At 39.5% G+C, this 13,711-nt stretch overlaps 1 protein-coding gene across 1 annotated transcript in view; it reads right to left on the reverse strand.

Annotated features, from left to right (window-relative positions):
* Positions 1-7,056: 7,056 nt before the first annotated feature.
* Positions 7,057-13,711, reverse strand: part of lhx4 (LIM homeobox 4) — a 7,221-nt gene continuing 566 nt past the window's right edge. The window contains exons 2-6 of the mRNA XM_072438208.1: positions 11,197-11,368; positions 10,407-10,609; positions 9,863-10,017; positions 9,615-9,786; positions 7,057-8,871 (exon numbers count right to left, since the gene is read on the reverse strand). Coding sequence (XP_072294309.1) covers positions 8,483-8,871; positions 9,615-9,786; positions 9,863-10,017; positions 10,407-10,609; positions 11,197-11,368 — 1,091 coding nt within the window. The 3' untranslated portion in view covers positions 7,057-8,482. The remainder of the gene's footprint in view (positions 8,872-9,614; positions 9,787-9,862; positions 10,018-10,406; positions 10,610-11,196; positions 11,369-13,711) is intronic.

The raw sequence follows: 13,711 nt of genomic DNA on the forward strand, positions 1-13,711 counted from the left end.
CTAAAAAAGATAAACTCTCCTTGCTCTGTATCCTTGAGCTCAATAAAGATACGACCAACTTTAATCTCTCTAACGCAGTGTTTGCAGTGGCCCAGCCCTCATTGTCTGTCAGCGGCCTCCAAGTTTAACTCTTGGAAATCTGCCTCAACATAAGGTGTCAGATAAGTGCCTGGAGATGTCTGCTCTCGGGCCGTCACTCACTCACACCCACTGCTCATCTGTAGTCATCGCCAGCACCTCACTTTGTCTTGACAACTGTTTTACAGCACCTGCAGTGAATCAAAGAGTATGCAGTGGATCCGTTCATGAGGTGAATCAAAAGCTTGACGTGATGTTCGTGTCGGCTGCCATGTTCTGTTCCTCACTAAATCATCCTAAATATAGAGCCTCATTTTCTCCAAAGGGTTTTAGAGTTCAAAAAGTTTGGCCGACCGGCAGAACTATCTCAAATTGATGCTGTTATTGAGTATATGAACATTGGTTTTATAGAAAGACATGCATGGCATAACCAATAAGGCATAACTTTATGACTAGAGACAGGTGTGAATTCTAGAGCAGTGACTAAACATCTTGAACCTTAAAGTAAATGTGTTTGACGCAGGTCGAAATGACTGTATACTGATTTTTATAAAGAATTTGGTCAAAATTTTGATGGCCAATCAGCATGAGCCAAAGTATCTTCATAACAGCAGCTGTTGTGGTTGTCATATTATTGTTTTTTTGTGTATTTAAGGATACCTATATTTCTTTCCTTTAAACCTTTCCTTTAATTAGTCATCCTGTAGTAAATGTGAATAAATGTGACGGGTAATGCATAGCTAAACTAACTGATTTACTTTAACAGTAATTTTATTTTTATTTTATTATCTTTGTTTTGTATTGACATTCCTGTTTTTGGACCACTGAGTTGAACCTGTAATATAACATTTCATTGTACTTCAGGTTTTGGATTTGAGCAGAGGTGCCCGAAGCGGAGGGCCCTTTTGTCGTCTGATTTGGCCATCGAGGGAGTGCTGAGATTAGTTTGGGGTAATTACTTTGATTTATGTTTGCACTAGATTGATTTAATATTTGGTAGAGGGAAAAATAGTCTGCACTCTTAAATTTAAACTATGCAACTTTTGTCTTCATGGAGGTGTTATGGGTTGGTTTGCCAAGAATGTTCTACAGTACGGCATTAAACTAACCTATCTTGCGTTTATTTTTTTGCATGTGTTTTAAAATTCATTGATAGATGGGTTTAATTTGTTTAATTGTATATTTTATTTTTTTAAACCTTTATTCAACCTGGAAATTCCCTTTGAGATTACACTCTCTTTTGCAGGGAAGTCCTGGCCAAAACAGCAGCACATTTCATTCACAAAATCAACACATATTTAGACAATTACATATAAATAAAGCCATATGGTGGAACATTCTAGGCAAAGCAATAAAATCTCCATAGAGATTCTCCACCAGACAAGTTACATAGTGCCCCTTTAAATAGCACAGTAATTAGAGAGTACTTAACCATATACCATACGTATTTGTATTTGATTCATTACATGCAAAACATGATGTTTTGACACTTTTACTACAGTTTGTCAGGCTCTACATTGGACTCAATTATAAGGTGTAGCGCAATAAAGGGGTAACCATTATAACTTCTGTACATCTATCCAACCCCTTTTTTAAAGAATGTTTAATATTCACATTTGAAGAGAAGTTTTGTAGGCATTTTGAAGTACATTGGGAGCCTGTTGTGTATTCACTGCGAGTCAAAGACATGATGTTCCACAATCCCACAAAGATTATAAATTCCATGCACATGCGGCCATTAGGCTCTTGGTGTATCTCTAAAGCCTGTTTGTAGCCCAGCGTCATCTCCCTGTTGCTCCGTAAACTCCGTTACAATGGCTAGAGGTAAGAGAGGGTGACGTCCCCCTCCAGATCGTCTGCACCACTCTGACACTAAGCCCATTATGCTTCCATTATGGAGCTTCAATTTTCCTCTGTGCTTTTCACTTTTGACACCGCATCCACCTCCCTCTCCAAACCGCAGACTCACACACCCCCGGGCCCTGGCATTACTCATTCAATCACAACTGTCACAGATGTTTGTGGGTGGACAAGTTGCAGACATCCTTCTAAATACTCAGTTTGGAACAGTTTGCAAAGATTGTTTTGGCGCCATTTCATTGTGTGACCCTGTAAGTGCATCTTAGGATGCGTTCACACTCGTCCTCATTGGGTCCTAAATTTAACCCATTTTAATCCTGAAGTGGACTTGGTTTGGTCCTGACCTAGTCCAGGTTTAGTTTTAGGTTTAGTCCTGGTTTAGTTTAAGGTTTAGTCCAGGTTTAGTTTAAGGTTTAGTCCTGGTTTAGTTTAAGGTTTAGTCCAGGTTTAGTTTAAGGTTTAGTCCTGGTTTAGTCCCGGTAAAATCAGAAATTGCAAAGGACGATTTTGTAGTTTTTTGTAAATTTACTTACAATATAAGTGCATCTCACAAAAATAATAAAATTATATATATGTATATATATATATATATATATATAATAATTTGGGTATTATTCTTTTGTTCCATGTGACTTATTTAGTCTGTTTTTGTTCACAATATCATTCATATGTCTCTTTGCCTCTACTATAACTGACTGGCGATCAACAGAGGCCCCTAGTTGCTGCGTTAGTCTTCAATAGATTCACAGCCACCAACGGGGGTGGAAAAAGTCAGTCTACTCCCATTTCTCTTATTTTAATGTTCGTTTCAAATACACACAGTTTTATTCCGTCTGGTTATTTATGCAACAGCCTCTCGCTCTCCTCACTACAGCCTTCTCCAAGAAGTGAGAGCTGAGAACCCAACAGTAAGCACAAATCCCACCAAGCCTCATTCACTGCCTTCCAGAGTGTGTGCGTGCGTGCGTTGGTGTGTGCGTGTGTGTGTGTGTGTTTAGGTGCAGTTGAAGTCGTCTCTTAAGCTTTATGTGTAGTTTATGGTGATGAACAAGCGTTTCTGCTCCCCACTGACACTTAAGAGCTTGAGTTTCAGACTCCAGGTATATGCCAGCACACATAACACAGTCTGGTTTGCAGTCTTTAACATAATGTTGGTGGTAAATAGGAAACAACTAAAAGCTTCCAATGGAGGGGGAAATGCAGAGCTGATGTGCAACCCCAAACACAAAAAGTAAAAAAAGGTATTGTATCAAAAATAGTGATGCAAATTTTTGCAAATCTCATTGTATTTGTCAAACAGAACGACATTTGCCTCTTAGGGATTTGCCTTTTCATATGACATGGGTTCTTATGTCTGATGTCCTTCCTCTCATTTGTCCAGGCTTAGGAATAGCACATATTATCTTTTCTGTGTCTAGACCATTCCCCCTTTTCCCTATTCCACATTAAAGCAGCTCTGAACCCGCAACCTTGAGTGTGTCATTGAGTGGCCAGTGTGTGACTCGAGCCCTTTTTAAGACTCACTCTGTCATTTTAAGCTGCATTGTTCGCCGCTCTTTAGGGAGGAGAAAAATGCCCTGTCTTGGAGCTATAAGATTGACTTCAAACTCTAAACAAATAATGCCTATTTTACATGTTAATTTATTCACTTAAGCTTTGGACCCAAGAAACAGTTTCCTCCAGGAAGTTTGTAATAAAAGCCTCAACGATCGATGATAATGGCATTTGTGCCTGTGTTTGTCATCTTCGCAAAAGCAACAGTGGTGGAGTTTGTGCAGATTTATTTGTATACTAGTGCTGTAAGTGGCGTGTAAATTATCCTAACTGTCTGTGTGGCTCTTTATCTTTGTAAGCCAGTACTATTAGAGTCTATCCATTAATGCCCATATCCAAGCCAATCAATGCTTAAATAAAAATCTGCTCAATTTGTGGGATTTTATGCAAACGTGCTAACTCTGTACCAGGCATATACTCTTTCCCTTTCTTTTTAATGCAACAGGAATAGCTAAAACACAAAGGAATCGATAACACTTAAGTTTGGTTTAGGTTGGCGAGCTCTCAGACAAATGCTGTGCGCAGCTGCATACAAATGAGCCTCACACAGATGTAGAGCGTGGTGTAATTTCATTATAATTCTATACATAGTTAGCCAACACCATAGTTAAAGGGAATAAATCCAGACAAACATGAGAAGGGTTTTAATGCCCGCTGCAAGGATGACCTAACATAGAACTGCATACTGTACGCGTTGTATAGAAAAAGGATAAAAATATGACCTTTGCTCACATAGTTGGGTTCACGAGACAATAACTATAACATTCATCATTCTGAATTTTAGCAGTAAGTGGCAAAAACACATGAGAGTCGATGGCGAGTGATGACATTTTCTCCTGTCAGAGTTCAAAACACAACTGTATTTGCTGTAGCAGCAAATACAAGAAATATAAGGGCTACAACTCTGCTAAATATTTAGTTTGTATCTGACATTAAACAGAAGAACACTTCGTAAACTGTGCTGCCCAGTGGTTGAGTGGTTAAGTTGGCAGCACATATGCCAGGCTCTGTGCAGCCGGTGCAGCTCCCTGAGTTTGAATCCCAGCTTTGACCATTTTATGCATATCCTCCTCGTCCCCGTTTCACACTAACACTGTCCAGTCTAATAAAGCCTACGGGCCAAAAAATCCTCAAATTAAAAAGAAAAAATCAAATAAACAATTGTAGAAAATCAGATAAAAAACACAGGAACACAGCAGCTAGGCTTACTTCTATCACTGCTACAGACCACTACTATCCAAATTACCTTTCTCTCCTTAAATAAAACTTTCTGAGACTATGTATTGAAGAAAATATTTTTTTAGGCTAATTGAAGCGTATTAAATCTACAACTGCTGTTGCCAGAGCTAGATCTGCTCTGTTGGAACAATGGAGAAACTACTTTAAGATTCCATGTTTCCGTTTTGTAAAGTTAATTTGGTTGAGAGAGAAAAAAAAGAGCAAAGAAACATAGTTTATCTGTTATGCTGCTCATAACTCAAATGTCAAGTCAAAATGTTGAGCGTTTTTCGTTGCGTTCGTTGTGTTGTTGTGACGTGAGCTAGCTCCGAGCGAGCCCACCAGCCCCCCCCCCGCGCCCTCCGGCCGCGCTAAAGTACGGCGTGTCGTCGGTACACGTTTATATACACGTTTATATGAAAGAGGAACTTCACGAACGATCGGGACACGCACTGGAATCGCTTTAAATTAACTTGTTTTGACTTTATTCGGCTGGATTGAGTGTTTTCGTCGTGTCGTTGCGATGTGTCTTGGCTCCGGCCCCGCCCCCCGGCTCCGGCCCCGCCCCTCGGCTCCGCCCCCGCCCCCCGGCTCCGGCCCCGCCCCCCGGCCGGCGCCGTACCGCGTTTCCACAAAGGAGAAACTCATGAAACTGCGGAGAACAGTCGTCTTACCCGGAGATCGTCACGTTATCCCGTCGCAATACTGACCTAACCTAATACTGATGTGCAATTCTGTCATATGTGCAATTGCTGTTGGAATTCATGTGCAATTCATGTGCAATTACTGTGAAATTCATGTGCAATCTATGTGCTGTCGTGACACATATTCATGTGCAATTACTGTCGGGATCACATGCAATGGTATTTATTTATTTATTTGTCTATGGGAGTTTTTATTTATGAAAGTGTTTTTCAGACTTCCTATAAGTGATCTGTTCTTCTGTATCTACCTCTTTATCTACCTGCGTTGCACCAATGAAATTTCCCCATGTGGGACAATAAAGGAATATCTTATCTTATCTTATCTTATCTTATCATTTTTCTAATAAAATGATGTCCCTGCATAACCTCTTTTTCATGGGTTTCAGCTGGTGGTGGTGCTGGGGTGGAGTTTGCGCAGGTGAGGCTGCAGGTGGAGTCTGTATGAACCTTCCTCATGTCACAAGTCATTGGCAGACTTTACTGATTGACTCTCAGGTTACATATTTGTTGTCTTGAACCCTTAATATCTGTAACTGCTGGACCTATCCACATGAAAAACTGGCACAAAGTGTCACATCTTCTCTGTCAGCATAAATAGTCAAAAAATAAATCATTGTTTCAACGTAGATTCACAGAAAGTGGTGCCATTGTTCAACTCAAATGTACAATTGTTGAATTGTGAACTTTAAAATATAAGATTATTGCAGGAAGTTTGAAGGCTTAAAAAAGTATACGATAAACACCCGGAAACCAATGATAAAATGTATCTGATCTATGTTTCCGTAATATTCTGTTCAACTTTAAGTTAAATATTCCACATTTTGTGATTCCAGACAATAGCTTTTAGAGATTCTTACAAATGCAGTCTTTCCATCTGTTTGAAGCCCTGTTCAAAGTTTCATTCATATAATTTGCACAAACATCCTTTTGTCACTAGAGCAATCCTGTGTGTAGTTCTTTGTTGTTACATAAATGGTGTGAAATGTCAGCATCCTTACAAAGGAGGCCAGGATCACACTTTCTTGCAGAGTTGCTGATTTGAGAGATCAAGCACAATAAACGGTCTACTATAAATAAACCTGCTGGTTATGGGCATTTTTTCTCTCCCTCCAACTACAAAGCATATTTGTCCATATTTGACAAAGCGCTGTACAATTAGTTAACAGCCTAGGGATTAGATTAAGATTGAGGAGTGTGCTGCAGAGCAATCTGCTGCTGTGGCTTTGGCTCAGAGAGGATCAGTGCTAGTGTCCTGCCGGGCAACTGTCCTGTGTTTTTTATTTTTTCCTGGTTCTTTCCTTTTATCTCTTTCCCCTTCTCTCTTCATGCATCTTTCTTGTCACCCGTGGACGAGTCACGCTGGGGAGGAAAGCAGCATCAATCACCGTTAACTGACTGACCACTGTCTGCTGGTGGTACTAAATGGATCTCCACAATTGAATCGAGGCCTAAGTGTGTGGTAAATGCTCTCAATGGGTAAATGAATTTGCGGGTTAACTCCCTTTAAGAGCGTTTCATTAAGGCAAAATAATAAAAACACCTTCTACAGGGGATATATTTCTCTTGATATATCGGGAAACATGTTCAGCTGAAATTCTTAAATTACCTATACGTCACAATAAGACTGCTTTCAAAGAGGATATTAAACAAAGACAATCCAGCTTTATTTGCTCATATAGATTTGACTGTACAGTTCATACCATTACACAGAAGGCATAAATGAATAATTCAGTGCTCTCTTTTACTTCTTTTTCAAAGACACATGGCAATAATCATAATAATTAATAATAATAAATAGTGTTCAATGAAACAAGACAGCAGTCACAGCTTCAAACTGTACAAAATTTACAACACGTAAAGATGTCTGAGGCAATAGACCAAACTGAAATGGTGGGTGATTTGAACATGATTTCTGTTTGTTATTGTGAGATCGGGAAAAAGGACTTTGCCATTTTGATTACAAAAATGTTCTTGATATGTTTTCCCTGTCCTCTCAAACAAAACAGTCCCTTGTATATTCTTGAAAGTCTGCCCTCCTTCTCTGGGTTTAAGATTCAGCTTGTGTGGCCTGAACTAAGAATCCACTTCTGACCCGCAGTACGTGGCCCAAGTAGAAGGGAGGACAGTCCCATAATCCCTCTGTGATGGAGGCCACGCAGGGCTGCCACATCTGGGGTTAGTAAGTAGGTTGATATGAGGCAAAGCTAAAGCCCTGCAACACTGAGTAGATTACCACGAGAAGCCTGGATCAGACCAAAGAAAGAAAGATATCTCAACATTGTCCCAGCTAATACTTGACAGCTTTTCCATTCCAATATATTAGAAAATATGTAAATGCCAGAGTAAAATAAATAATATAAAATGTATAACTTGATCAATGTATGTTAAGATCATTCTCAAACTTAATGCTGTCGTTTTTAGAAACAAATTGTAACGTTATAGCACAATGTCAGCTCTGAGCATACAACCATTTAAGACCATTTCACAAGTCAAGCACCTCATCAGATGGTGATGAAAAAGACATATTATGAAATGGACAGACACACAGCGGCTACCTCCAAATAAAAAGTGTTCAGAAGCTTCAAAGATACAATATAAACCTTTTCATGGATCAAAATTCACACTTGTGCCACTGTTTTTTGTATTTTTTTCTCTCAATAAATCACTGTGATTCTGCCTTGTGCATACAGATAGTCTCTCCTCTTCTCGTCCAGACAATGGAATAAGACAGGGAGAGTAAAGTGCAAAAGAAAGGCTTTGATGTGGCCACAGCAGAGTTTCCGGGCTTGTAGCTGTAACACAGACATGTTGTGGTTTGTCTTTTAGTACTTTCATTATTTTTCCAGAGAAAAAAACAAAATGAAGTTGGTTTTGAAATAAACATGGGACATGGTACAGTGTTGAAAATTCAGCTGCACTCGCTCCAGTCTTGTACGCAAGTGTTGAGACAAGTCTGGACCCCTATTTTCCTTCTCTTTATCAAACTCCTTTCTGGAGAACAATACAAATGTAAAAAGCCTTGAGTCTTTCCCTTGGGTCCCCATTGATTGCACTGTGCTCACAGAGGCTCAGAACTGCGAATGGTCCATCTCGTCGAGCCAGGAGGCAGGGCTGGTGGGGAAGTCGGGATATCCCGTACTGCTGCCTGTGGACAGGTCTGAGGTGGGGCCTCCTGCCATGGCTCTGAGGGCCTGACCCACACCTCCAGTCCCACCTTGTGCCACCAGACTGTCCATGCTGAACGCCAGGTTGTTGAGCAGAGGAGTGTGTCCGGGCAGAGAGCCGATGGACGACGGGGATTGGGGCAGACCATAAGGACTTCCTGCTCTGATGTCATGGTAGGGCTGTCCTGCTGCGTCCACAGTGAAGCTCCCATTAAGAACTGCTCCACTGGTCACGTCCCCCACACTGCCGTAAAGCCCGTTAGTATGGCCCAGGTCAGACAGCACCTGGTCATCTGAGGAGCAGACAAGTCAAATTGGTTTCAGCACATTCAATGAAGATAAACTGTATTTGTAACATTACAGTTTTAATATGACCTAGCATGAACACATAATGTACTCTTGAACTCTTGAAAGTAAGGAAAGACGGCTCCTTGTCAATTTTAATGAAGATGAGGAAGGGAGTGTTTTAACTTCTTCTACAGTAAATCTGTGTCTGTGCGATTACCGCAGCACAAAGTATTTGTTTCATCTCATCACTCTCGAGTGGCTTCAGTCACAACAATAGCCCAGAGCGCTCTGGCTCTAATTGACTAAAAGCCTTGCATGCTTTATGGAGTTTCTGTCGCCATCTTTTCATTTCTCATAAAAACTGCCTTCTTTTTAAAAGTGGTCCACAGACTTTTATGGCTTCCCAATACGGGCATTGTGAGCATTAAATAACAAAGGCATGTCTAAACTATCATTTGCATAGCTCTAAGTACTCGCTGAGTTTTTCAATAATCTCCATCACTGCACCGTGACAGTGGTGCTGGATGGGACAATGTCCATATCAAGAAGTGTTTGAAAAATTAAATAATATGACATGATAATAATAAAGAAATAATATTTATTTTGGACACACACAGTATTTGCTATGATGCATTATATGCATTCAGAAGTGTATATTTTCAAATCTTATTTTTATTTGTATATGCATTCAACAAGCACATCAAATTGTTGCAGTGACTCAATCTTGAACAATATTCTTAAATTTTACCTCTGAAGCTGAGTTCACTGTCACTGAGGCCTGCGTCGTCAGCTGAGCTTTCCTTCTCTGCTTTTGTTCCTCCTCGACTACGTTTGACGCTCTTATAAAACTGTGTCCAGCGATGGCGCCCTGCATCCTTCTTCAGCCGCTTTTCTTTTGCTCGTCTGTTCTGAAACCACACCTAAACAAAGCAACATAATCAACGATCCATCACCAACTAAACTACACAATATTTCATATTTATAATTAAGAGCTACCTGCACCACTCTCATGTCCAGGCCTGTTTCTGAGGACAGCTGTTCCCGGACGTGTCGTGCCGGTTTGGGCGAGTTCTTATAGGCACTTTTGAGCGTCTCTAGCTGCTTTGCTGTGATGGTGGTCCTTGGTCTCTTGGTCCCTGCTTCAGAGTCGTCTGCAACAGTAGCACATGTGTGAGTAACTTGTCACGCTACACTATACTGTCCAGTAATTGTTGAATGCTTCAGATCAATTGTCCTTGTATATCTGCTGCAGTGGGACATAAATCTAGTCAGCTACAGAGCCAAAGGTTCAGAGTTATTGGTTCTACTCAATATTGGAACTTTTCTTTACATAATCAATCCCAGATGCGTAAAGAAAAAGGAAGACAACAAATACACCCACATGACAAACACCATAAGGCCATCGTCACTCCACTGCATAGACAGAGACAGCGCTTGTAATTCTTTATCAATTCAATACATGTTATTCAACTCTAGGTGTCTATGTGTTTTAGTCCTCTCTCTTATTCATTATAAGTGCAGAGACAAAAAGCAGACCTACCATTCTGTTTGGCCGTCTCATAATCCACTTTGCACACCAGCCTCCCGTCCTCCATGAGATAGAACTCGTCCCCAGTGGCCAGCTGTCGACTGCACATGATACAGGCAAAGCAGTGCAGGTGATACACAAAGTCCTGCGCTTTCCGCACCACCTGTGTTGGGGGGATCCCCTGTTGGCATGATGCACACTTTGTCCCAAAACGCCTACACAAACACATAGCAGGACAACCTTTAGTATCAATATCACCAGAATGACACAAAACGTTGACTAGAAATCAATACATAGATCATAATTATTTCTGGAATAATACTGGAGCTAAGCATCCTTTTTAATGATGGGCCTTCTGTGTTGACTGGGGATGCACTGGAACTTGACATGTTTGAATGTTTATGTTAAAGATAGACGGAGAAGAGAAGGTTCACAAACAGCCAGTACATATATAAACCTAACACTGGATCCACTAAAACATAGTCCTACCCTCTGATCCCACGCAACACAGTCAGGACCACAGCTCTCTGCAATAAAACCTCTCAAATATAAATCAGGCCGAGCCCACAACCAGCCATAATCCTATCAAACCAGTCAAACCAACTGAACAAAACGCTTCCCGAATTCAATCACATGGAGGCAAATACTGAAGAAATTCATTTTCTGTTCATTTAATTCATAAAGTATTTGATTGTAGGTCATTTATTTTGTCATAGACTTTTTTTTTTCCTGTCTGTCTTTTTTTTCATGCAGTAAAATGTAATAAGAGACAAATTTAGCAGAGCTATGGTGAAATACTCACTTGAAGAAATCCTCTTTGCAGTAGACGCTCCCTGCTCTGGAGAAACACTTGTCGGCCAGCGGGGTCTGGCAGTCTGCACACTTGAGGCACTTGGAGTGCCAGTGTCTGTCCAGCACTTTGAGGATGAACTTGTCCAGGATGTGTTGACTGCATCCTGCGCACTGAGGGATCTCTGCAAGACACACAACCAACATAACATGAGCGCTGGATTCACATGAGGTCAATGCAGTATAAAGTACTAAACATATTATCCAATCCAACTTTATTTATATGGCACATTTTACCAACACAAAGTCTCCAAAGTGCTGCACAGAGTACAAAACAAGCACAAGTAAAATATGTTAAAAAAAAAAAAATACATTAAAAAATAAATAAATACGTACAAACAATAATTTAAAAAACGAATATAAAACAACATAAAAGCCCAAATATAAAATAATAAAAGACAGCCAGAGGACCACACAATTCTCATGCCGGGTTAAATGCCAGTTAATAAAAGTGCGTTTTTAAACAAGACTTAAGACTTATTATAATCAACAGCTTTTATTTATGCTTTGGGCTTGTGTGTTGAATGTATATTTTCTCATAAAGTATAATTTTTGGGCAAATATACATTCCCCCCTTTTTCTTTCTTCATTTTTTGTGTTGATGCCAATGCCTTGAAAAAAAATATTCTGCTGATAAATATAGATAATTCCCTTTCTCTCATTAAAATAAAAAAATAATCAGTCAAAGTAAAATTACCATTTAAAAATAATACAAAAATCTTCCAGCGTGGTTTGACGGGAGACCGTAAAAAGCATACACTCCCCCCACGCAACGGCAGATTCAGGAGATGTCACAAAAAAAGTCTGAGCTCAAACATTTGATGTCTGATCTGAGAAACCCACGAGGACGAGGTTACGCAACACACGCGTCTTCTGGAGCTCTATATCGTCTGGCGCACATATATTCCAACTGTTTTATTATTTTTATTTTATTTAACCAACTAAAACATGTTATATTTTTTGTTGTGATAAATACGTTTTACCCACAAAAAATACTAGGCCTGAAAAATGGTACGAGACTTTGAATTGTGTTCCGTTTTCTCCTTGTAATAAAACTAAAAAAATAAAACATTGGCTGATGTTAAAAGCAAAGTAAAGGAAAAGTACATTTCAGAACATGTCGAAATATGTGACACCACTTTTCTAAAACGCCAGAGGAATGTTAAATGCGGGAATTGATGGAGCTGCTTTTACTGAGGAGTGGTGCTGAAAGGAAAGCAGCGCGAACTTGGCACGAGCTCAGTCCTCGCGCCACGTCCAACTCCGTGCGTGCGTGTGCGTGAGGAGACTAAAGCCACGAGGTCAAGCTTCCTTTCACTTTTTTGTCCCTGGCTCGTCACTTTATTTTGCATGTGGAAATGGAGCACGTTTTCTGCCCCTCGCACTTTGGATTGTCATATAATTTATGTTAATTTATCACAAAACATGTCGCAGACAAATGTGCTGCACGTTTTTGTACCGAGTCAACAACTGCTGTTGATACATTTACCGAAATGTTTGCTAAAAGTATAACCAAGGCCAAACCCAAATCCAAGGCGAGAGGGAATATATTTGTTTAGTCTTTTAATTGAGGCGTTTCAAATAATTCCACTCTATAGTTCACATCGTATATTATTCATACATATATTAGCTTTCAATTTACCTGTAATTGTTTTCTACATGCCTACTTTTAGAAATTTAAATAATACTTATGATTGTATGATGTAGGGAAATAATATACATATAGTGTAAATAATAATAATAATAATAATAATAATACTAGTAATATTAATAGTAATAGTAATAATAATACAATTTCTAAATTATTGGTATTAATCTCTGAATTTTATTTGCACACACTCACAGGCGAGTGTTCATTCACTTCTTTTAGATAAGAATTGCGTGTTTGTTTTTGTTAAGTCGCTATATTTGTTTTGCTTTTTTTTGTAATATTAAAAATAATAAGAACAACGAAAATAAGAATCTAATCTGAAATGTTTAAGAGTTCAAGGATGTCATTAACGCGTTTGATTGAAGCATTGACCGCAGATTAAACAGAATGAGGGGAGACAAACCAAAATAATTTAAAATAGACCACACGTATTTACCTGATAGTGTTCTAAACTACTGTGTGAAAAACGGGATTAAGCAGCACAAGGCCTGGAAATTAAGTGTATTTTCCCATGCTAGTTGTGAGCATAAAACAGTCTCCATAATAACCCTCACAGCATTTTTGATGGATTTTGAGAAGTGGTCTTTGCCTCTCTTTTTCTTTGTCCACATATTACATTAAGCATCAGAATTATACATTTTTCTACATTTCTTGGTTTTCAGTCAGCAAATGTCATTGCAAAGGAAACAAGGAGACTGCTTTTCCTCCCTTACAGTCCATTTCGTGTAAGACACCGCACACTGGCCTGTTGGTCAGACCGTCCATGCCATTACTGCTCATTCAACAGTCAGGTTCACTCTTTCTTTTTAAAAGCCAG

The sequence above is a fragment of the Eucyclogobius newberryi genome, unplaced genomic scaffold, assembly GCF_026437365.1.
Source record: "Eucyclogobius newberryi isolate DKJ021-1_F unplaced genomic scaffold, fEucNew1.0.hap1 SCAF_9, whole genome shotgun sequence".
Taxonomy (NCBI): domain Eukaryota; kingdom Metazoa; phylum Chordata; class Actinopteri; order Gobiiformes; family Gobiidae; genus Eucyclogobius; species Eucyclogobius newberryi.